At 43.7% G+C, this 24,666-nt stretch overlaps 1 protein-coding gene across 4 annotated transcripts in view; it reads left to right on the top strand.

Moving 5' to 3' along the window:
* Positions 1 to 24,666, top strand: part of RCAN2 (regulator of calcineurin 2) — a 264,074-nt gene that overhangs the window by 163,851 nt on the left and 75,557 nt on the right. Inside the window, exon 1 of one of the 4 annotated variants that reach the window (XM_032862012.1) lies at positions 8,531 to 8,842. The exons of the other annotated variants lie outside the window; for them this stretch is intronic. Within the exon in view, the coding sequence (XP_032717903.1) occupies positions 8,756 to 8,842 (87 nt within the window). The 5' untranslated portion in view covers positions 8,531 to 8,755. Of the gene's footprint in view, positions 1 to 8,530; positions 8,843 to 24,666 lie in introns of those variants that run through there. 4 annotated transcript variants of the gene reach the window in all.

The raw sequence follows: 24,666 nt of genomic DNA on the forward strand, positions 1-24,666 counted from the left end.
CCCCTGTTATTTAATCTAGGGCTGTGTGTGTGTGTGTGTGTGTGTGAGCGTGCGCATGCACGTGCACATGTATGTGAGTTAGCTAGGACTTTTTTGGTTGTCGGTGACAGAAATAGTATCTGAATTAGTTTGCAGAAAGAGGGAGGCATTGGTTGGAATAATACTAGAATATCATGGATATTCTCCTGACCCAGTTTTGGTTTGGAAAATCCTTACAAGAACTCTGACTGGCTTGGTCTGATTAGGGCTGTCTCAGATGAATCCAGGATGGAAGGAGGAGGAGCCGTTCCCAGAGAAGTGCATGTGCAAAGACAGGAGGGCCAAGCAAACAGCCTATTTGTTTTTCATCCCTGTCATTTTTCAAGTACGTCAGCTTCTTAGGCATAGTATTACCTCTTGTAAAAATGCACTGTCGGATTCAGATGTGGAGGTTAGAAAGGGGAAATATGTCTTCTTAAAGGAGGGGTCAAGGCAGGGATAAGACCCTGGGAACTGGGGAAGAGGACAAGGCAAAGAAGAATTGATGGTGGCTTCCTGAGCGTGCCAGTTGGGATTAGCTGCCAGGAATTTGTTGGACCTCCGTAGGGGCTACCTGGGCAGTGATGGAATGGCTGTCCTTGAGTCTGAACGAGGGCATTGCAGCTGCCTAATGGCATGGGGCTGGCTGCTGCAGCCTGGGGACATGGGGTTTTGTGTCCCTCCTTCTCCCCTTTCAGTGTCGCTCTCACTTCTTATGGACCTCCCCTACCCCCACCTCACCATCCTCACTGCCCAGGGACCTGAGGCACCTTCATTGGCCTCACTCTTTCTTCTCAGGCTCATTCTCCTTCGCAGAGACCGTTTTATACACTTATGTCCTGTCCGCATCCCCTGCAGCACTTGCCCGCAGTTGCCACTCAGCGCAAAAGGATTTCACTTATTCAGTTATCATTCACCCAACACATGTTCACTGGGCTCTCACTGTGCACCAGGCCCCATCATAGACGTGTAGGGAAACCACAGTGAACAAGGTAGGGGAGCCCTGCCCTCATGGAGCTTGCATTCCCATGGGAGAGGTATAACAAAACTACACAAATAAACGGAGACCATCAGTTAGTGATAAGTGCTTTGAAGAGAAATAAAACAGAGGAAGAAAACACTGAGAGGGTGCTCCTTAATGAGAGACCGATGAGGACGGACTTCTCTGACGTGGGCCATTGAGCAGAAACTGCCTTCTGTGGAAGAGGGAGCCCTGCTAAGATGGGGGACATGGCATTCAAGGCAAGAGACCTGGGGTGAGAGTATGTTTGACCTGTGCTGACCAGACCTAAGTGAGGTATCACAGAATAAGAAGAAACGCAAGTGGCTCTTAACCACAGAGAAAATGTTCCACTTTGCTCGTAAGAGTCATGCCAGCAAAGCTCATTGAGGCCTGTTGGTGTGTGTTTCAGATGTGTCGCTTGCTCGGGTGAGAAACAGAACCTGAATTAGGCAGAGAAGAGATGGGTGGGGGAGGGGATTGACTATAACAATGCTGTACTAGTACACTTACAGAAAGATCTGTAAACATGCCCATCATAAAATAAGTTCAAATCAAAGCTCCACACTAGACTAACTGCGTCTTGCTCACCCAATGGGCAAATGTCCAGTACATTCCACAACACGTGCTGCGGGGAATTGCTGATAGGGAAGCAAAAATGGCACAACCTCTATGGAGGAGAGGTTGACTGGATCTAGCAAAAATCACACGTACATTTGCCTTTTAACCCAGCAATTCCACTTCTAGAGTCTGTCCCAAAGCATGAAAAGGCATGAGCAAAGTCTATCCATGGCTGCACTATTTAGTAGCAAAAGACTGGAAACAATCCTATGTCTATCAACATGGGCCTAGTTTCACAAACTTCTTAAAGCCACATGGTGGAATACTATACAGCTATAAAAAGATCAGGAATATTTCTATATATTACTATGGAATGATCTCTAGGGTCACATGTTTTAGACATGACAAAGTGCAAATGTGCTCTCATTTGTCTAAGAAGGAGGGGGAAAATAATATACATCTATATTTGCTAGTCTTGCTGTCTTTTGTAACAAAAGAATGGGTAAACAATAAAGGTGAAATAGCAGTGACTTGAGGGAGGGGATGGGGTGGAGGAGACAGAGATAGAAGCTCAATTTCTTTGTAGATTTGTAGTTTTGATTTTGTGAACCATGCAATATTTTTTATAATTATAAAACAAAATTAAGTTTAATGGAAATGATAATCCTTATGAATTCAAAGATGTTACTTTGGGAAAAAAGCAAACAAATTTGGAGACATTTTAGAGACAAATGAACCTTACAAAGTAAATGTTTCTAAAAGTAAAAATTTTTGAAACCAATGAACCTAACATGTTATCCAGTTGGTGGGACAGTGGAAATATTTCAAATGACTGTAAGACACAGTAACTTGTATCTCCTTTATGGGATATACCCAAAGGACAAAAAGAACTGGGAAAAAAATCTTAAATTGTTCTTTGTAGTATTAATAATGTGATTGCAAGGCTGCTGTACAGATAGAGTAGGATAAGTCAAATAAATAATTACATTTGTGGTAATGACCAAGATATTTGGTGTAGAAGAAAGGGGATACAGATATAAGACTGATACGTCTCAGCAAAAACACTGTAGTCTTGGGTTTGAAATCATCAGTCTGAACCCATATGCTATCTTTTAAATATATTTATATGATTCCTAGCTCTGTCCACTGAGGTGCTTAAAAACAATAACCAACCCAGAGCAAAGAACACCTCTCTGTAAGTATATAAATCATGACCTGGAAATATGTTAAAATACTTGTTAAATGGAACCGAGGCTCCTTGGAGAAATTGTTGATTCTTTATCCGAAACAGGAAATGGACAAGATGAGCCTGGAATATCTTGTCATGCCAGAAGGAGAGGTAGCCCTCGAAGACACTGGGATTGTGTCAAAAGGACACCAGAACCAACCTGATTAGACTCTCACCAGCCAAAATGGGCAATTGAAGCATCAATAAAATAAAACTACAGTGGATTTAAACCCACTATTGGACTCTCACCAGCCAAAGATGGTCCATTATTATTAATAAAATAAAACTACTCTGTATTTAAACTCACTAAATATATGTAATTTTTGAGTTCATAATGATACTTAAAAAAGCAAACAAACCCCAATGATCTTCTTTGAAGTATAATAAGGAAACTAATTATTTTAAAAACTAGCTAATAAAGGAAAAGAGTAAAGTTTGTATTTTGCCCATCTTACACAAATGTAGATGAGTAGTTCCTCTTCGTGGAATTAGTCCATGAACACATGAAGAAGGAGTACCATTATTTTGCAAATCCTAAAGAAAGAATGAGTCTAGGCATTTGCATGAAAGGAGAGACAGCCTGGTGTTACCTACCCCCTAATAGAAGAATACACCATCTAGGAAGGAGTCTTGGCACACCTGAATCCATCAAGCTTCTGGATCTAACTAACAGGACCTACAGGTAACAGAGGAACCAGTTAAATAACACTATGTGGAGCTCATCATGAAAACCTGACAGGGGGAAACTCTAAAGGACAAATAATATGGTTTCATCATCAACAACAAACTGCAAGGAAGGGAAAAAAAAAAAAGCGGGCGGGGATGTGGGAGAATTCTATAGATTAAAAGAGAGATGAAAGACACCAGAGCTTGGATCCCAGTTTAGACCAACCAGCTTAACAAATGAAAGGAAGGAAGGAAGGAAGGGGACAGAGGGATGAGACTGGGGAGGAAGCAGAGAGAGGATGAGAAGAAAGAGAACATTGGTAGTTGGGAGCAACGTGCACACTGGCAGGATATTTGATGGTATACTGAGGAAGTAGTCTTTGTTTTGGGTTGTGTGATGATAGATATTTTGATTTCCAAAGAGGAACCCTTATCTTTTTGAGAGATACACTGAAACATTTACAGATGAAATAAACGATGTCAGATATGTGCTTCTAAATAACTGGGAGGGAGGGAGGACCTGCCACAGTGATCCTCAGACCTGGCCTGCACTGGAATCACCTGGAGGGCTTACTAAAATGCAGATGCCGGCCTCACCTCCAGAGATTCTGATTCGGTCTTGGGTGGGACTCAAGAATTTGCCTTTCTAGCAAGTTTCCAGGTGATGCTAATGCTGTTGGTCGGGACCACACTCTGAGACCCACTGGCAGAGAGGAAGCAAGATTGGCCCCCCAAGTTATTCTTGCACCTGGCTGGTGGGGATGTGAAGGCTTATTATATTCTCTCTAGTTCTGAATATGTTTGAGATTTTCTATAATAAATATTAAAAACAAGTGATACCAAAAGACACATAGTGAGGCAAAGCCTTTGACATCCCACAGCTTTCCTGGGAATATCTGTGCTATTTAGCAAGGCAGATTTGGCTGCTTCTTCTGGATTGAAAGGTACACATCTCCTGCCTGCTTAGAGGCGACTGTAAGAGTTGCCTGGCCAGAGGTGCAGGAAAGTGATCTTTGTCTAAAGGGTCCGCATCATGTTGCATCCTTTTTTTAATGTGGTCAGTCATTGGAAGAGCAGTGGTTTGGATGAATCCTGTGATTTATGGCCACTTCAGCTGGGAAGGGTGCTGCTGAGCAGAGCTGTACCAGGGTTCAGCAGTCAGGATTGGGGGCAGTCACTGAACTTCTGTACCCATATACCTTCCTGCAAGGACCTTTCTGTAACTCCTAGATCAGAAGGCCCCTCTTTCAGGTTGAGCCCCTCTACTCGTCTTTGAAGATGCATTCATTCATTTACTTATCTGTTCATGCATCAGATACTTAGTAGAACACCTCCTAAGTGTCAGGCGCTCCTCTAGCCCTTGAGAAGAAGCCATGAACAGAATAGGCAGAAACCTCTGCTTTTGTGGAGATTAAATTCTAGTTGGAGGAACAAACAGACAATACATAAGTGAACAGTAATTTCGGAGAGTGAAAAGTGTTATGAATAAAATTAAAATGAAGATGCTGGGCTGGGGATTGATTGTGTGTGTGTGCACGTGCATGAGCATGTATGTGCACACACTTTATTTTAGGTCATCAGGGAGCGTTTCTCCAAGGAGATGGTATGTGAGCTGGTAGATGGATCATAGGAAGGATCCAGCTACGAAGGAGATGGGGATATATTCAGACATAGACAACAGCAAGTACAGAGGCTCTGAGATGAGAAAGAGGTTGGCATTTTGGAATGCCAAGAAAACCAGTGGGTCTGGGACACAGAGAGCCCAGGGGAAGATGGTATGAGATGAGGTGGGAGAGTAGGTAGGAGCCAGGATATGTATGGCCTTACAGTCATCAGCCTGGGTATTTATATATCCTAGACACCTCCAAGCCCGTCAGTCATCTCCCAGCTATAAAAAATACCCTCTGTCTATAGAAACAGGACACCGTTTTTTAAAAGGAAGCCTCCTAGGGGCTCTGGTCTATAGGAAAATGACTGCTTTTATAAAGGAAATAGATCTCCAATGTCTTGAACGAATCTATTTGAAAAAACCAATAGTTTTATTTTAGAATCGCCATATGCTCTCAATGCATATCATTCCACTCTAAAAACACTATTTACTCGACTTAATGTTTGGTCCCCTTGTTAAAGTACTGATTGCTCGGTGATGGGTAATACCCTGAGTTATCAGTCATTTCCTGCTAATATAAATGAGTTGACAGCTGTAAAGGATCCAAGACAGCTTGAAAAGGAGTTTTACAGGAGGAAAGCGTAAAGTTAGTGGCTTCTGGAGCACGGGAAGGAGTCTCTAGGACAGAAACACACCGGAAGGGAGAAACTGAGGATGCGTCAGAAAAAAAGACTTCTTTTAGAATTTTGAGTGGGTCTCTGCCTCCTGAATAGGCTAATGTCCTGCAGCCAAGACTCGTCATAGCAGGGCTTTTTTTTTCTTGAAATAACCTCTGTGAATCCTTTCTAGCTCTTTCGTACATAGAAAGTGTGAAAGAATGCAGATGCCGATGATTACAATGCATCGCTCTTACTGTCCTGCTGTTTCCTGATGGGCTCTGGACATACACGCGGGACCTAATCTCTGCAGAGGAAATGTTTTCAGGACTGAAACGGTGGTCTGCTGGAGGTCACTCAGTCAGCGGATGTGAGCAGCCATAGGCATCACTTCCCAACTTTGCATTTGAGTGACTTCTTTATCAGTTGCTTGAAGTCAGCCCTGATGAGAATATTTACACCACAGGGGTGCCTGGGTGGCTCAGTGGGTTAAAGCCTCTGCCTTTGGCTCAGGTCATGATCTCAGGGTCCTGGGATCAAGCCCTGCATCGGGCTCTCTGCTCAGTAGGGAGCCTGCTTCCTCCTCTCTCTCTGCCTACCTCTCTGCCTACTTGTGATCTCTGTCTGTCAAATAAATAAATAAAATCTTTTTAAAAAATTAAGAAAAAAGAATATTTATGCCACAGAAGTCAGCAAACACGACACGTTGGGCTTTTCTTTTCAGAGAGTCTATTGTTAGATACGTACCAGCATGCCGCTGGTATGAAATTTTTAAAAAGTCAATTTTAGCATACGCATGGCATATGGAAAGAGTAGCTGTGTCTTTGTTTTGCCTCTTGAACAGATGTCGACAGTATTCCAAATTATGTTCGTCTTTGTATATACTTTACATTTTAGCTGTATTTATGTATATATAAGTTCCATTTATGTTCTCAAAAACTTCTCGAATTCCATGGTCAACTAAGTAGGCACTAAGGGTCCTGCAAGGCTTTGAGTGATCTGGCTCTTCTCCTTTGTCTACCCCTGGATCTAGTCAAATTTAAGTTTTGGTGTGACTTGCCCCTCAAATAACCTATTCTTTTTTTGGTCTGAGCATTTCTAGTGTACTCCCCTTGTCTGATGGGCTCCCCTCCCCTACTCTGTCTACCCCTTCTCTGTCTACCGTAGCCTTACCCATGTTTCAGGATCAGAGCAGAGGCCCTGCCCTCCTTCTTGATGCTCTCCTGCCACAGCTGCTTTTGTGATCCATTATTCTTCCTCCAGAGCTGCCACTAAATGCTGCCACCATCACGACCGCCACTGCCGCATTGTATAGATGTTTGTCTCCATGTCTTATCTCCTTTGCTGGATTTTAAGCGCCATGAGGATAGTGAATTTTGCTTATTCATCATTTTATCCTCAAGAGCATCTGGGGCAGCACTCTGCATACAGTCATCACTCAATAAGTGTTAGTTAAATGATCTGCATATATGACTTCCTATTGCCCATAGTGCTCTGGACAACATAGTAGGTGCCGCACAGACACACAACAGATACACACACACACGCACACAAAATTTCATCAGTCCAACTATTTGTATTTGTGGACTGCTTTCATTTAGCACGGAAAATCTCTTATTGAAGGGGAGTGCCAGGTCCAAATGTAGTCCAGTGAGGTCCAACCACAAAACTTGTACTAAAGTCCGAAAAGTCACCTTTGTCATCTGCGTGCAAAATCGGAACGCTTTGTCCAATCATGTATTAGAAAGTCACCCATCTGTTGCAAATCATGATGCTCTGATGGCTACCAAAGCTGCCACTGCACTCCTATGGGGAATAAATTCTGCTAGAATGTTCTCCTGGGACTTTCACAGCTAATGATAAAAATAAGAACTGCTCTGATAGTTTTCTCTTTGCTCACCCCTGCTGTCAAAAAAGGCTGTGCCTGTTTAGTTGATTCATTCATTAAACAGTTATTTCCTTCTCTTTCCACTCTGCTCAAGTTTCAGATACAAAGGTGAATTATCCATGGCCCTGCCTCTCTGCGATTCACAATCAAGAAAGAGGGATCAAAAAAAGCAACCAGACATGTTCAAAGTCTCAGGCGAAATAGAGTCCCGAGGCTCTGACAATGACCCACATCAGTGCATTTGCCCATTAGACTCTGCCATCTGTCCCCACATGAGACGTGGCTGTAACTCCTTTTCCACGATTGCTTTTGGTTTGAATGACCTTGGAGATAGTCTGAAATCTCGTGCTTGGAAGGGTGCCTTTAGAGTTACTGGTCTGCACTTCTGTGCTTCAAATAGAATTTCACAAACCTCCAATTATCTTCTCCTACCAGTCCGCCTAAATGACTGACGACCGGCTCCTTAGTCACTCCAGGAATGGATTTCTATTCAGCCCGTGCCCAGGATGCATTAGGGTGCCCGGAACATGTGTGGCCACTCCAAGCGGCTCAGGGCAAATTAACAGAAGCCAAGCAATTTGCAAAATGCCTCAACTTCCTGCTCATCTCCGAGGCAGAAAACTCTCACACCTTAACCTCAGGAGGTTCATCTGCAGAATTATTTACGTACCCTCCCAAGGCAGAGCCTCTCGTGTCAGATTCTCCCCCCTTGCTTTTTGCAAACATAAGCACTCGGCTGAAACGACAGCTATGACTCAGTTCCTAGCTAACGCTGCCTGAATTGATTTAGTCTGAGTTCAGATTTAGCACATAATCATGTTCAGTTTGCTCCACTGCACTGCCTAGAGATAAAAGGCTTGGGGGAAAAAAATCGCTTCAGCTTGTGTCAGTCTTTGTGGTGATGTCATTGCCATGAGAGAGCCGGGCCGTTCATTACTCCGCTGTGCTGTGCAGACTCAGACGCGGGCTGCGTGCGTGCAGAGGGAGCGGGCTCCAGGTGCCGAGCGCCGGCCATCCCCAGGGCGAGGCGGCACCCGGGGCCGGCCACGGCGACATCCGCCTGGAGGCTCTTCCCATTGCACACAGCTCTGAGGTTGCCTAGCTCTTGACTGAAAAATCGGGAGGGGGAATGCCAGCCCCTAGCATGGACTGTGATGTTTCCACTCTGGTTGCCTGTGTGGTGGATGTCGAGGTCTTTACCAATCAGGAGGTTAAGGTATGCACCTGCGATCTTCTTTTTCATTGTTGCTGTTAGTGAAGCTGCTTGGCGGAGCCTTTTTAGCTTACGGAGACAGGACTTTGGGTTATAGTTTTCGGCTCATAGTCTGCGCTAGGAATGCAAGTGGTGAGTGCATGCCTCTGCTAATTAGAGTAAGTTAGAAGAGGAACCGGCATATGGATTTCCAATGTGATAAGGTCAACCACTGTCTGTTTTATTTTTTTTTTCCTTATCTTTTCTGTTAGGTGATCCCCAGGGATACCTTTCTCAGTAGACATGTTTTCGTAGTCTCGTATCTGTGTATCAGTAAGGAGAATGTGCCAGTCCTTAAATGTTGAGAGGGGTACTGAGCATGGATTAAATGAAGAAAACACACATAATAATAAACGTCGCACCCAGGACACCCTGAGAGTGGGACAGTAACCCCTTCAGGGCACGTCACTGAACTATGCCATGATGTGGACTTCCGAGGGAACAAAAGCTGTTCTACAGATGACAGTTTCAATCTCTAGCTCTCTGGAATTCAAAGTTGGAGAGCAGCCGCCAAAATTTTCTTTGTCAGGCAAAGGAAGCAAGTCATTTTCCTTCAGCAGCTGTCTGTCAAAGAAAGTTCAGGCATAAATCAATTTTGCATCTTGAGATGTAGAATTCCAGACCGTGGGTCCCCACAGATTGTCTGCAGCTGTCGTTTAACTGACTAGGTAACTGTCCCCTGATGATAGCTGGTCTTTTTTGTTCCCCCCTCCCCATTTGGTTTTATATTATGAGGAAGATTCCATGCTTGTAAAATGGGGATTTTGATTTCTTCTCTCGTATTGCAAAGAAGAGCCAGCAGAAGCCTCTTAGTTGAACAGTTCACACACAGAGAAAGGACAGTTACTCATTGTGTAACAGGAGGAAGCAAAGGGGAATTACACTGCGTAATCATTTTCCGTCCTCCCCTTAGTCTGTACTTAAAGGAAGACCCTGCATTCTGCATTGTTGAGCGTGTGTAGGTGACACTCCGGGGGCTTCCCAGGTGGGGATTTATGCGATCACTAGCATAACACTTGGCTCCGTCATTCGGGACTGCGGTTTTGAACCCTCTCTTGACATGAGTTCAAGAATCCCGATTTGTTGTTCCTGCATAATTCAGATGTGTGGGTTCGTGTTTACCAGTTCTGCTGGTATTGTGCCTGTGTCTCCCACCTGTCATATTGAGGTTCAGAGAATTAGAACATCACGGTTTGGCGCTGCCTCTGCATGTGTCCGGGATGGAAACACGCATGCAGGGACTGCCGGTCCGGCTGGTCAGACCTGCCATGAGCACTCCGGGAGAGAGAGAGCACCCATGAGAGCCCCTCCAGTTTAAAGCCAACTTCACGTCCGGTGTGGGTGGCTGGACAGAGAGACATTTCCCAGAAACTGCTGGAACAGAATGACATGCCTGTCAAGTCAAACTTCGTAGTTCCCCTCTGTCCTTAACAATTCTCTGTCGATGACACGCATGCTCTGCCAACATCTTCAGATAATCTGGACTTTTTTTAGTGCGAGAAGTGATAGTGAGAACACATTTATTCGGGATCTGCATTATGCCAGGCATTGTGTTTATTCAGCAAGGAGCTTACAATAGGCTTATATGATGGATGGGTCAGTGATAAAGACACACAGTATTTCTTAAACACAGAATGTCTTGTGGAATTAAGGGGACACAGGATTCTTACAGCTGGTTGTCGTTAGGCAGCTGGGATGGCTTTGTGGAGAGAGTGATCCTTGAACTTGAAGGTGGGTAGATTTTGATGCAGAAGAGGGGAGGCATGGGGATGGAAAGCATTCCATTTTGCAGTCGAGTGAGCGGATGCATTTGACTGCAGTAGGCTCTCTGGGAGGGATTGGAGGGGAAAACCGGGGAGTGAGTCACGGCCGGATTATAAAGCAGCTGACACTGTTCATCAGAAATTTATGGGGCTTTCTGGCAAGGCTCTCTCCAGAAAGATGTGTTAGATGTCTTTACTGCTAAACACCATTGAATCACAATGGATTTGTCTCTTTGGGGCAAGTTACCTAAGCTTTCTTGTGCCTTATTCTCTCACTGGTAATGTAGATAAAATAGTAGTTTCTACCTCACTGGCTTAGTAGGAGGATTAAAGAAAATTATAAATGTGAGATAATTAACCCAGTACTTGGCACATATTAAGTGTTCAAGAACAGTTAGCTCTAGCCATAACTGTCCCCATCATGTTTTTAGGCATCCTCTAAAAGTGATAGGTTCCTTTTGCTAGTTAACCGGAATGTCGTAACGCCAGGTGAGTTTACAGTGACAATCCAAGACACAGAACCTGTTTTCCCTCCCAAATCTCCAAACACACATACACGCACGCACACACACACATACACACACACACTAGCAACTTAGAAAACACAGCTCTTCCTTTTAGACATTTAATCCTTTACTGTAAAACGGTGACATTATTATCGAGCAGAGATCTACTTTGTGCTTCTTAAAAAGGAGGAAAAAAATGAATAAACTAAGGGGGGCCCAAAGAGGTTTGTTGAGAAAAACCACGTGTCCCTTGTTTAAAAGTGAGCATTCCTTGTTGTCAGTAAGAGACATTCAAATGTGAAATTCTGGCACCAGTTTCTCCAAAGGTAAATTTCATTAATCACTGATTTCCAATACACAGTGGAGCCAGAAGTTCCTTTCTTCAAAGTCTTTAATATTTATGGTTAGAGAAAAGGGCGGCACCCGGGGTGGGGGGGCCGGGTAGGGGCGGGGGAGGGTGATTGTCTCACGTGCCTGTATCCAGGTTGCTTGATCTCAGGCTTTCTTGCGTTTTACAGACTCTCCCTTTATGGATGTAGTGCTCTTGGGAAAGCGACCATACCGGGGTGATGCAACCAGCAGTCACTCTTCAGAAATGCAGTGGCTTATTTGAAAGGAATGGAGACATATGCAAATGTAATGTCCTATTGCAACTGAGAAAACTTTATCCTCAATAGGGGATCTCAGCTGGTTGCCTTGAGGGCCCTTTGGGCTCCAGTGCCCTAAATTTCATCAAAACTGCTAGAGGAATAATACCAAGAAGAGGAGGAAATCAGCCAGATAGAGTTCTGCCATATTTGTCTTTCTCCAGAAACTCCATTGGTGCTGCTATGAACTTAGCTGTCTGTTTTATGGCATAAGAGTGCTCAGAAAGATAAAGAAATTTTAAGTCCTCCAATAGAAGGAAAATGATATGATGAAAGGTAGATTGTGTGTGTGTCTAAGTGTGTAGGGTCGGTTTTGTACAGTGTTCTTCCCATATTTCTGAAAATGGTCTTCCTCCTCCACAAGGAGCCAAATCCTTGGGAAAATGAAAGGGCTCCAAATATGTGTAATGAAATTTATATTTCACTTCGGTCCAGTGGTTCTTAAACCTGCTTGCCCATTGGGATCCCCTGGAGAACTTTTTTTTTTTTTTTTTAAAGATTTTGTTTATTTATTTGACAGACAGAGATCACAAGCAGGCAGAGAGGCAGGCAGAGAGAGAGGAAGGGAAGCAGGCTCCCTGCCGAGCAGAGAGCCCGATGCGGGGCTCGATCCCAGGATCCTGGGATCATGACCTGAACCGAAGGCAGAGGCTTAACCTACTGAGCCACCCAGGTGCCCCTCCTGGAGAACTTTTAAAAAAGTACTTATGATGGGCACCTGGTGGCTCAGTTGGTTGGGTGACTGCCTTCAGCTCAGGTCATGATCCTGGAGTCCTGGAATCGAGTCCTGCATCAGGCTCCCTGCTCAGTGGGGAGTCTGCTTCTCCTGCTGACATCTCTCCTCTCATGCTCTCTCTCTCTCTCAAATGAATAAATAAAATCTTAAAAAAAAAAAAATTACAAAGCCCAAGCCCAAACCCAGAACTTGGCTGGTGTGAATGGAGACCAGAGACGGATTAACCTGTAAAGTCAGGATCTTGCCTCTTCTAGGCTCAGATGGGTGCAGGTAGGGTCAGTCAAGAAGTCCCTAGAGTAAACCTCTGCTTAAACACTATGATCCGTATCCCCCAAATGAAGCTTTGACATATGCAATTTTAGAGGCAGTGTCTCTAAGCAATCAGCAATGTTGAGACTCACCCAACACATTTTGACCAGTTCCCCACACCTGCAGTTCCTCCACCTGGTTCCCAGCCAATGATAAACACTCTTGTCCACTGCTGGCCACTGTGGGTGCCTTCCCAGAGCTGCAGAGGCAGCTTGCAGAGGAATGTTCCCCTCCCCTTGGGGAAAGCCAAGCTTGGGGCCATCCCTTCTCTGCTTCTCTGCAATGGAAGCTTCCCCTACAGAAAAGAGGTGAGTGCCTCTTCTCTGGGCTAGAGGGCTTCTGTTTCATATTCCATGGATCCAGTCTTTTCTCCATGGGCATTCATATGGGGGACAAAGGTCTCTCAGAGCTCCTTTCTGCTCATGAGGAAATAGGCAGAAGGCATGACACGTTTTATTAGAAGAACAAAAGTTTCAAAGACTCTTGGAGCTAGACATTTGTTCATTCCTTCAAAAACATATGTGTGATGCACTGAACTATTTGCCAGGCAATGCTTCAGGCACTGGGAGGTGGTCAAGACCGATGTCCCTGCCCCCACAGACTATATATTCTAGCAGGGGAGGTAGACAATCAGCCAGTAAACAGATAAATGTATTCTGTAATTTCAGGTATGATAAGGGCTATGAGGAAAAAATGAAGCCGTGAGAGGATAAATTGTTGGAGGAGGGGTTGCTTTGGGGGGGGTTCCTTTGAGCTCTGATTTCCTAAATTTTCTCAAAGCTGCTAGAGCAGTAGTACCAGAAAGAGGACAAAATCAGGCAAATAGAGTTCTGCCATATTTGTCTTTCTCCAGAAATTCCACTGATCACTTTTTGAATGGATGGCCAGTGGAACCACTTCTGGGAAGTGACAGTTTATTAAATGTCATTGTTCCGATGTCATTCAGAGATCTAAATGAAATGAGTGAGAGAGCCATGCATAGATCTGAGGGCAGAGCATTCCAGGAACAGTAGGTGCAAAGAGAGGCCATCTTATTTAAAGTTCTTCTATTATACTCAGCCCCTCACTTAACCTATTTCTACCATTCATTCATTCATGGACCTACTGAGGCTACTATCTTATGCCACTATGTAGATTTTTTAAAAGATGCTCCTTTCTAGAAACTGTGTTTACACTGATTTCCTCATGCTACATTTTAAGTATGTTGGTTCTCTGGGGTGAGGAAGTACTATAAGCAGAAACTTGTTCTCTGCATAATAATGCTTCCTCTGCTTGGAATCTTAGGGTTACTATAGGACTTCCCTTCACCCCCCATTTCTGAAAGGCCAGGGCCTTTTAAGGTAACTCATAACTCCCATTTTCTTTCCTCTGCTTTTGAAAATGTCCCAGTATTCTTCCAACCCATGTAACCTTGGGCAAGTCTCTTAACTTTTCTGGACATATGATAATCATGCTGAGAAAAATGTTCAGTGCTTTGTGTGTTTTGTTTCCCTTTTCACACAATAGTATGAGGTGACTGACTCATGGTCTGTGTCATGTTGTTGTGAGTTATGTAAGAAACCAGCACATCGAGGCCACTTAATATAAAGAAACCTCTTTGTCATTTGGAACCACTGGAAATTTCAAATTACTTGCTTTGTTTGGCGGGAGTCGTAGGAGGAGAAGAATGGAGCAGAGCTGGTATGACACACTTTGTACTCTACTTTGAGGAGAGACAAGTGACACAAATGAATGTGTGGTTAATGGGTATTGCGGAAAGATTTGGAAGAAATGCTGTGAGTATTTATCGGGAGAACTGGTCAAGCCTCATGCCTGTTTCTCATGCTTCTTTCAGATGCAGTGCTGGGTAGAGGGTCTGGCACAGCCATGACCTTATGGCTCTGCAGAGCTCTACAGCTCTTTCAGAGTCTTCAGAAACCATTGCGCTCCCTTGGTAACTTAGATGACTTTGAACTGCACATGATTTAATTTCAAAAATTGGAACCTTCTAGAATATTCATGGTAACATGGAATAACCGAAATGTTAACAGAAACTCTCCTACCGTCGTTGATGGCTATAATATTAAACAGGATTCATTTCATGTATCTGCTCACCTTTAGTTTCTGAAGACCAAAAGGGAGTGTATGGGAGGGTGGGTGGGGTGGCATGTTCATAACAGATCAAAAACTTGCTCTTTCTCAGAGCACTTGGGTGGCTCAGCCAGTTAAGCTTCTGTGTTCGGCTCAAGTCATTATCTCAGGGTCCTGGGATCGAAGAAGCCCCTGTCAGGCTCCTTGCTCAGCTGGGAGTCTGCTTCTCCCTCTCCCTACCCCTCCTCCCCACTTGTGTGTGTGCACTCATCTCTCTCCCTCTCTGTCTCTCAAAGAAATAAAATCTAGGGGCGCCTGGGTGGCTCAGTGGGTTAAGCATCTGCCTTCAGCTCAGGTCATGGTCTCGGGGTCCTGGGATAGAGCCCTGCATTGGGCTCCCTGCTCGCCAGGGAGCCTGCTTCTCCCTCTGCCTCTGCCTGCAGCTCCCCCTGCTGGTACTCGCACGCTCTCTCAGTCAAATAAATGAAGAAAACCTTTAAAATAAATAAAATCTTTTTTAGAAATCTTACTGTTTCTCTGATAATAAAATGGACTGAAACTGAGACCATTTTTGAAAATAAAGCAAAGCTGAATGTTAGCAATTAACCCTAAAAATACTTTAAGAAACTTAACATTCTTAAAGGGGCCATATAGAATATTTTCTGAAGAAAGTAGCAAACATTTTTCACAGAGTGAGAAGAAGTGATTTTATGCAAGTGGCAGATGCTCCTTGAGAAGGTTAGCAGACAGATTTCTCAGCCACCTGTCATGTTAGGAGACGCCAAGGTACATATTCAACTAATGACATTGTCAAGCAGGAAAGTCAACTAAACACTTTCTTATCTGTTTAAAGAGTCTTTTCACTGTTGGAAAGTAACTGAGACACTAACAGTCCTCTACCTCTAACCTAAGTGTCAGGTTCATTGAGCAACATCAAGGATAACACGACATCCTCGTTAACCTCATTCTCCTAAAGCAATAGATTTAAGTGAAAAACTCAGGGAGTACCATTAGCATCTGATTCTGTTCAACTACAACTATCCATAACTTATAATAGCCCGTTATAGTACTTTCTGAGGAAGCTTAGAATTGACGATAGGAAAGAAAATGATACCTGAAACATTTGTTATCACTTGTTCTGTTGAGGTTGTAAGCTTGACAGGCATCATGACTTTGTGGTGAGCACCCCGGCTTTCCAGGGAGGTCATAAACTCTCCAACCCACGCCTGGCCTAGAATCTCTTTATGCAAAGGGATGTATCCCTTCCCAGCTCTAAGTCTAAACTCATTCTAAATACAACTTAAAAAAAATGCAGTATCACTTAATGAGGATTTTTTAAATTTAAATTGAATTCGTGAAAGTATAGTACATCATTTGTGTTTGATATAATGTTCAATGATTCATCAGTTCAGTATAACATCCGGTGCTTTTATTTATTTATTATTTGAGAGCAAGAGACAGCACACAAGCAGGAAGCAGGGGCAGAGGGAAAGGGAGAAGCAGACTCCCTGTGGAGCAGGGAGCCTGACACAGGGTTCATTCCCGGGACCCCAAAATCATGACCTGAGCTGAAGGTAGAGGCTTAACCAACTAAGCCACCCAGATGCCCCATAATGAGTATTTCAAGTGGGTAAAATTTCCATCTTTTCCACTCTGTCTAGAATGGAGAATTTAAAAGTAGTTGAGAGTAAATTATCTACCGAGTTAGACCTTCCCTAGAAAATATTCACTATATGTGATTTCATATTCCTCTTTTGACTAAGTGTATCTAGGTGGAAAATACACACATACACATACACACAAACATATGACCGTGTATCGCATATATATACTATATGTTTTTCTTTCTTTCTTTTCCCCATCCGTGACCATGGAACGTTTCTTCTGTAGTACTCTGGCTTATGTAACCAGCTCTTAGGCTTGTCAGGGCATTAAAAGTCCAGAGACAGATGGACACAGGGTGTTATACACAGCTGATAAATCGTTGAACTCTGCATCAGAAACTATTGATGTCCTATATGTTGGCTAACTGAACATAAATATTAAAAAAAAAAAAAAAAAGCCCAGAGAAGGTTCCTGGCAAAAAAACTGAACAGAGTCTGAACAATTCCTGCAGGTAGAGGAAACACAAAGAAACCCATGGCCTTTTCTCTTATTACTGTAGATCAAAGGGATGTGTACAGTCTCACAGTCTAGTAGCGCAGTCACTTTCTCCAGAATCCAATATGCCAGCACTGAACTGTGAACATTTTTTTTAAAGGTTTTTCAAAAAGATCTTGACCCTTCAGCTTCCAGAAAGATGATGTGCGTAAATTTGTCCTTCTCTGTTAGATGAGACCATGGGCTAGATTTCATCCCTCCAAATGGCACCTTCCTTAGTATTCTACTTGTCTCAACAGTAGGGTCGTTTGCTGCTTAATTGTAAGATTCTTTTTTCCCCATCTCTGGTGGTTCTAAAGGAATCAGTGGGCACGGTTCCTGCTGTGCACTAAAGAGTTGATTTGGGGGAGTCGTTTAATAAGTTGATCATTAAACCTGATGAGAAGTGTAAACCCAAGAGATTTTCATCTCCATAAACAATATTGTTTATTATCAAGATAAGCAAATTAGAAATTCTTACAGGGCGCCTGGGTGGCTCAGTCAGTTGGGCGTCTGCTTTTGGCTCAGACGATGATCTCAAGGTCCTGGAATCGAGTCCCGCTTCAGGCTTCTCCCTCTGCCTCTCTCTCTCTCTCTCTGTCTCTCATGAATAAATTAATGAAATCTTAAAAAAAATTTTTTAACAGCTCCTCCCATTCACTGCGTACTTCTAAGGGCCAGGCACAAGGTGCACACAAGATATTCCTTGACATCCCCATAAGAGGCCAAGGCATCTCTCTTCTTGGCCCATTAGATACAGGTTCCTGATCAGAGAAACAAAACTTTTGCCCTAGATCACACAGCAAGGGCTTGGAAGAACTGGGACTCAAACTTCAGTTTGCTTCGTTCTTTCCACTACTAAATTATTCCTAAGGATTAATTAACAAGCCGCTAATTAATTATTGGGAACAAAGATGTAAGTCTTAGAGGATCAGACATTGAACTCATCTGCAATATTTCAGTGTCCAAAACCACTTTTTGGTTTGTATTTCTTATTAGAGGCAGGAGTACTAATATTACAGAAATCATTAGTTGAGATCATTTTACTTTTCTCGATAAATCTAACACTGTGACAATCCTAGGCAGAGCATCTGTTCCAGATTTCATTTTAAAATTTGTTTCAAAATCTAATAATGCCAATTTGTCAGGGAGGAAAAAAAAATAAAGTCTTCTGGAAAACCTAGGGGCTCGCCAACAGGCTGATAACACTTGGCATGACAGCCCTTCTGCCCCTTTCCTGGTGTCACTGAACATTTTCTGTTGACAGGAGAGGGATGATCTGTGAAGCGTGGAGCAGCATTGGTGAGGGTGTTGATCACTAAAATAGTGTTTGGCTTGTTGACAGTGCTCTCTGAATTATGCAAACTCCACTTTCTCACAGGACATCTCCAAGGTAAATAAGATCGCACAATGCATAAGGGGAAGCTGGGACTGGGATTTTGTTCGCAATGCAAGATCTCACAGGGGTATCATTATAGCCTGATCAATAGTACATCTAATAGAATTAATTTCCTCTTCTGTGACTTCCCTGTGCTTTTAGGTATTGACTAAGACAATCTTCTCAGGCCACCTTTCCTAGAACAGGAAAGTCAAGCAATGAGCACACTTAATAATAGCAACAATGTATTGAGTACTTATTATTTTTCAGGCACTGTGCAAAGGGCCTTGTTTCATTCATTCATTCATCAAATATGTATTGGATGCCTTACTTATTCAAGGCCTCACACTAGACTCCAGAGACACGGGGATTAACAGTGCTATTGGGTACAGAATCCAGTGCTCTGTCATGAGGCAGTGTTGGCCTTTATTCCAGTCCATTTCATTTTTCCCAAAAAGGACCATGCTGTTTCCACCTCTAAAGAAGCCTCTTTCGCTGACATAGGGCAAGTGAGAAGGAAGCCAGCCTGGCCTCCGAGTCAGACACCCTACTGGGAATTCTCTGTTTGGCTTCTCGGACACTTACTGACTGTGTGACCTTGAGCAAGGAGACTTACCCTGTGTCTCAAGTTTCCTCAACTGCACAAGGAAGGAAATGCTAGTACCTCCCTCATCAGTTGGCAGTGAGGAGCACATGCATTTGAGTATATTAAAAAAACTTAACCCAGTGGCTAGCACACAGAACAGGCACCAGTAAAGTGGGCCTTCATCACCACCGCCATCATCATCCCGCTCAGTAGTAGTGGACTTCTTAGGCAGTTTTGGGTTATCTTGCCAGGGCACTTGACGGGCCCCTCATTATGTCAGACTCTGGCCCTGCAGTTTTCCTCTGCGTTTTGCACGGGGCCAGCAGTGCGCTTCCACGGTGACACTCTGAGGTTACAGAATGGGAGTGGGAAGCCACTGGCTCAGCGAACACAGACCCAGACAGGCAGCAGGGATGCTGCGTTTGTCAGGCTGGGTCTCTTGGCTGCTTTGTGACTCTTATCGTCTTGTCCAGATGTCCCTAGGTCAGTGCCCCTTTGAGAGCAGGAGGCAGCAGGAAATGGGGTGTCTGGACAAACAGGAGCCACCTGGGGGCGGGGGGAGGGCAGGGAAGCCATCCAGAAGTTGCCGAGGTGACTGAGTTAATGGAAAGGGAAGAAGTCTGGAAACCCCCCATCCCCACTTGGCCCAAATTCAGAGGCTCAGTGGTTCCCATCTCAGAACAAAACCCAAGTCATTGCTGGGATCCTCAAGGTTCGTCGGACCTTGTCCCAACTGCCTTCTCCATCTCCATCTCTTCCATGTATTTCTTCCTCTCATTTGATTCGAACTACCTTGCTCCCTGCACATGCCAAGCAACACCTTTAACTTGTGTTTGCTGTCGCCCTCTGCTCTGAACTTTCTTCCTCCTGGCAGTCCACCTGGCTTGCTCCTCGGTAACTGAGCCACCCCTTGCCCTCCTTGCTTTCTATCACAGTACAATCAACTTTATTTATGGTACAATCAGTTTATTTATGGGTCATTGTCTATAGCCATCCCCTCCTACCAAATGCAAGCTTCATGAGGGTAGGGGCTTTTTCCTTTGCCACTGCTGTGTTCCTAGAGATTGCCACACGGTAACATCGAGAAAATGTGTGTTAACAAAGGAATGATAGGTTCCAATGCTCAGTATCCTTGACCATGTAGTTAGACCACCTCCTTTGAAAGGGAAGGGAGATCCAGGTTTCCAGATAAAAGGCCAGGTTTAATAAGCAGCCAGAGAGCAGTGTGTGTGGCAGAACACAGGGGTTTAAGGCAAGATGCCAGTTAACATAAAGAAGGTTGAACACGGAACCTATTTTTTCAAAATATATTTAAGCACCTCTCTCTGAGCAGGAATTTTAAATGGGTTTACAGACTATTTTCACCACGGTCATGCTTAACTATAATTGCAATTCTTCAATATTGACCTTCACTTCTCATTTCTATTTTAAAACTGCGGAGATAGGTGGAAATTAGATTAATTACCCAAGCTGAGCTCAATTTCTCTTTTGCTTAATAGGCTTCTTGCCCTAAAAACTCTGTGTCCTGCCATGTGTTCCTTCCTCTGACTGCTTATTAACTTTTGTCAAAAAAACTAGTAAACAATTCTATGATACTAAAAAAAAAAACAACAACCCCAAAAAACAAACAAGAACTGAACTAAAAGTGCTACTATTCATTGCCTGAATAAAGAAGCAGTAGATCTGAATTATTAATGAGCAGGTTACTGGATGGTCTGTTTTATATTCTCACATTGTAAAGAAAGTGCTCCATACTTTATAATGCTCAGCAAAATAATATTCTATATTTAAATAACACTTACCTATTATTAACAACAGTCAACATTTACGTAAGCCTCAGAGGACTGAACCCTCTTTCATTGAATGCTTGTTCACACCAACCCTTTGATGCGGATGGGAAGTATTCCGTCAGTGAGGAATTCAGGTTAGAAGTGTTCCCCCAGGTTATGTGCCCAATCAATAGAGACTTTTAAAAGTTTGTGTATTTTTCTTTCACATTCTCATTGTGTAGTTCTTGGAGGTGGAACCAAGAAGTAACTTAGGATAATGGTTTAGTAGAAAGCAACTTCTTTGGAAGCAAAAAGACCTGAATTCATACTACATCTTATTTATGGATTTTCTTATTTGTGTAAGAAAAGAAAAGATACAGATTGAAGTTAAGGGCTGTTGGAATATAGGTGATCAGTACATTATTACTGATTCTGTGAGATATCACATCCATTCCTCCCCCATTCATCAAAAACAATGGAGCACTTGTTAGGTAATATAAACACTGCTCTGTACTTGGGAATTCAGGAATGGAAACATGCCTGTGGCCCTCGAGGAGCTCACAGGTTGTTGGAGGAAGAGTTTAGAAAATGCTATGATTTGGGTAAGCCCAGTTTGGGAATCTATAAGAGGGTGGTCTGGGATGATGAGAAAAGGCTTCCTCAAGATGACTCTTGAATTCCAGCTTCATAGGTTAAGTAGGTGTTCCATAGGTGAAGGGAAGAGGGAAGTAGTAGGAGGGGGTATTTCTGGGGGTAGAAAGGGCCTGCAACAGAGCAAAAATGCCAGGGAGAGTGGTGATGCTACAGAGAAGTAGCCCTGGGTGGGTGCTGGCTTAAACAGAGGCCAGGCCTGCATTGGGGAGGAGCTGGATCTTATGCTCGAATGCAGTTGCACTGGGCCATGGAGAGCATTGTAAACAGAGGAGTTACTTACCCTCCTGCTCTGGCAGAAAGTCCTCTCTGCTTATAGCATGACCGTGGCCACCCCAAGGCTGATGCTGCAGAGCCATCGAAGAGGAGGGGGCCGCCTCATCTCATCCCAGCCAGACAGGAAGAGGGCCTGCAAACTCAGGGCCGAGTCCCACCATCTCCAAATCACCTTGACTTTGGAAACCCCTCTGTCTTTCCTTTTTAAAGAGGAAAGATATCCAAATAGTAAGGTGACCATCTAGAGGATGTCATTAGATTGCCATTCATCAAGGGTGTTCTTGGGGAAAGGAAGGTGTATGTGTTCGCACTACATCTAGGGTATTCAGGAAGCACCCTCCCTTCAGCGGCATGTATGGATTGTCTTCTAGAGCCAGGAATCTGCAATCAGGAATCCGAGCTCTAGTCCCTGCCCTGGGGAGTCACTTCGTCGGGGGGCAAAGGAGACAAACGTATAGGCACAGGCAGATGTCCTTTATTCGAAAAGTCAGCCCTGATGCCTCTTCAGATTTTTAATAAGTTGGAAATAGAAATTCAGCGATGTTAAATGCAGGACCTAGAGGGTTCTGCCCCCACCCCCGAAAGCAAGTAAACATGCAGAACAAACACACAAACAAAAACAACTTAATATTCTGTTATTGCTAAAATATGTTCATGGGGGCTAGGATTCCCAGAGGGTAGCATACATGAAGCAAAGAGAAAGAAACATTTGCTGCTACGTCCTTGTATTTAACTGTTGCCGTCATGCCAGCAGTCCTGCCTAGGTGCAATAGTCAACATTTAATTGATGCTAAATAAAAGTGAGGTGGGTCCATGAATTAATAGTGCTTGCGTTTGTGTCTGGTCGTGTGTTAAACAGCAGGCTGGAGGAACAGGGAGGGCGGGGATCCTCTCTGCCTGTCAGGGCAGACTCCAAAAGTTGCACTCATCCATATCACTTAATCCCAGATTCAGCTGGAAAACACAGGTGCATGGACATACCTGGATTCGGGAAAGGCTGAGAATGTTCCTGGTGGCCCTGTGTCCAACTAAAACTTGGGATTATAAACAGAAGAGGAGGGTGGATATTGAGGGATGAGTGGCAATTTCTAGTGCAGGTGACAACATACCCTTTAAATAAACGACTGGGTGGGGGGGGGCGCGCCTGGGTGGCTCAGTGGGTTAAAGTCTCTGCCTTCAGCTCAGGTCATGATCTCAGGGTCCTGGGGTCGAGCACCACCTCAGGCTCTCTGCTCAGCGGGGAGCCTGCTTCCCCCACCATCTCTGCCTGCCTCTCTGCCTACTTGTGATCTCTGTCTGTCAAATAAATAAATAAAAATTAAAGAATGTTAGCACAGAAGGAGTTAATGAATCCTCCAACTATACAGTCTTAGAAATTTGTCCAGTTTCATAGACAAGGAAGCTTTGATCTGGGCTTTGAAAAGCATGGCTGGTACTAGGCGCTGTCCAATGTAGCTGCTTCCCTTTCGATCAGCTGGTGAAATGAGAGCCCAGCAGACAGCCTCTCCAGTCCCATCTCAATGCCATGACACTTGCCATGTGTCCTTGCTGATTGGGTGTCCTGCACACTTACCCTACTTCATGGACTACTGCTATCCACTTGAATAGTTCTGTCTGCTTGCAGATAGATCTTTATTAACAGATGTCAATTGATCTCTAATCAGATCCAGAGTATCATTCAGATCCTTTGAAGTCATTGGATAGGGCTAGAATAATGTTGCATAAACCAGCAAGTCTCTGCCCTCGTGGCTACTGAGATGTCTTTAGCTTTCCTCTGCCTTTCAGAGATGCAACAAAGCCCGTGATGCACCAGGAGCCCATGGTGCCCCAGGAGACAGAAAGGGCTGAACCAGGAGCAAGTAGTTTAATTTCCCTGATAGTCCACTGGAATGCAAGACCTCCAGTTGAGCAGTGGGTAGCCTGCAGAGGGAATGGGTTTCACAGTCAGAGCAGCCTGGGCTGGAACCATGACCCTAACAGTCACCAGTTTTGAAGTCTTGGGAAGTTTTCATTATCTCTAAGTCAGTTTTCTCATTTGTAAAGTAGAGATAATCATGCTGTCCTTGGTGTTGTAAATGGAGTAAGAATGTACTTAAAGCACACAGCCACTCCATAAATGGCTATTATTTTTTCTTGCCTCTTTCCCCTCTAAACCTTGATGATACAAATACCTTAAATTCAACTGAGTCCAATCATGAGATTTAGCTCTGTTAAAGACACAGCAGTTTTTTTTCTATTTCAGATCACATATTAGCTCCAGCCACAAAAATTATATGTCATTTTTCTGAAATCCACACAACTTTCTGAGTAACATTCCTGCATAGGGCATCAACCATTTTAGTGAAAAATATAATAAAATAAAAAATCCATCAAGTCTTTCAAGGCTACAAAAATGATAACACAGACAAATTCTCCCATGAGGTTGCTAATATTGATGATACCAGTTGCTTCCTTTGGTTCAACACTGTAGCAAAAATTGAAAATTGTTAAGAGCAGCTATTTTTTTTGCCAATACTAAGGTGAGATAAGCAAGCAGCAATCTTGTGTTAGGTCAACTAAGAGATTTCTCTGGAAGAATTATGAGTTGTCTTTTTTTCTTTTTCACAGATATCAGGAAACAAAGTTTCCCCACTGAGTATGTTGGAACAGGACAGTATGTGCCCTCATTCAGTCCTCCTTCTAATCTGTGTTATAGAATAGATGCTCTAAGCACAAAAATTTTATAAGGACTTCCTGGTGGTGTTCTAGCTCCAGATTCTTTCTTGTACATGGAAGTAAAATAAACCCAAAAGTACTTTAAGCTCTTGGGTCTGAATGAGTATAATATAAAGTGCTGAATGTCTCACCTTCCCCTTGAACCTTCTGCTTGATCCACCTACACAGTTTTTCCAGGCAATTATTGTCATTACCCAGGTTTGGAGTCTGGAACCTTTCTCACCATCCTCTTCTATTTACTTC

The sequence above is a fragment of the Lontra canadensis genome, unplaced genomic scaffold (assembly GCF_010015895.1).
Source record: "Lontra canadensis isolate GAN:19392208 unplaced genomic scaffold, GSC_riverotter_1.0 scaffold23, whole genome shotgun sequence".
Classification (NCBI taxonomy): Eukaryota; Metazoa; Chordata; class Mammalia; order Carnivora; family Mustelidae; genus Lontra; species Lontra canadensis.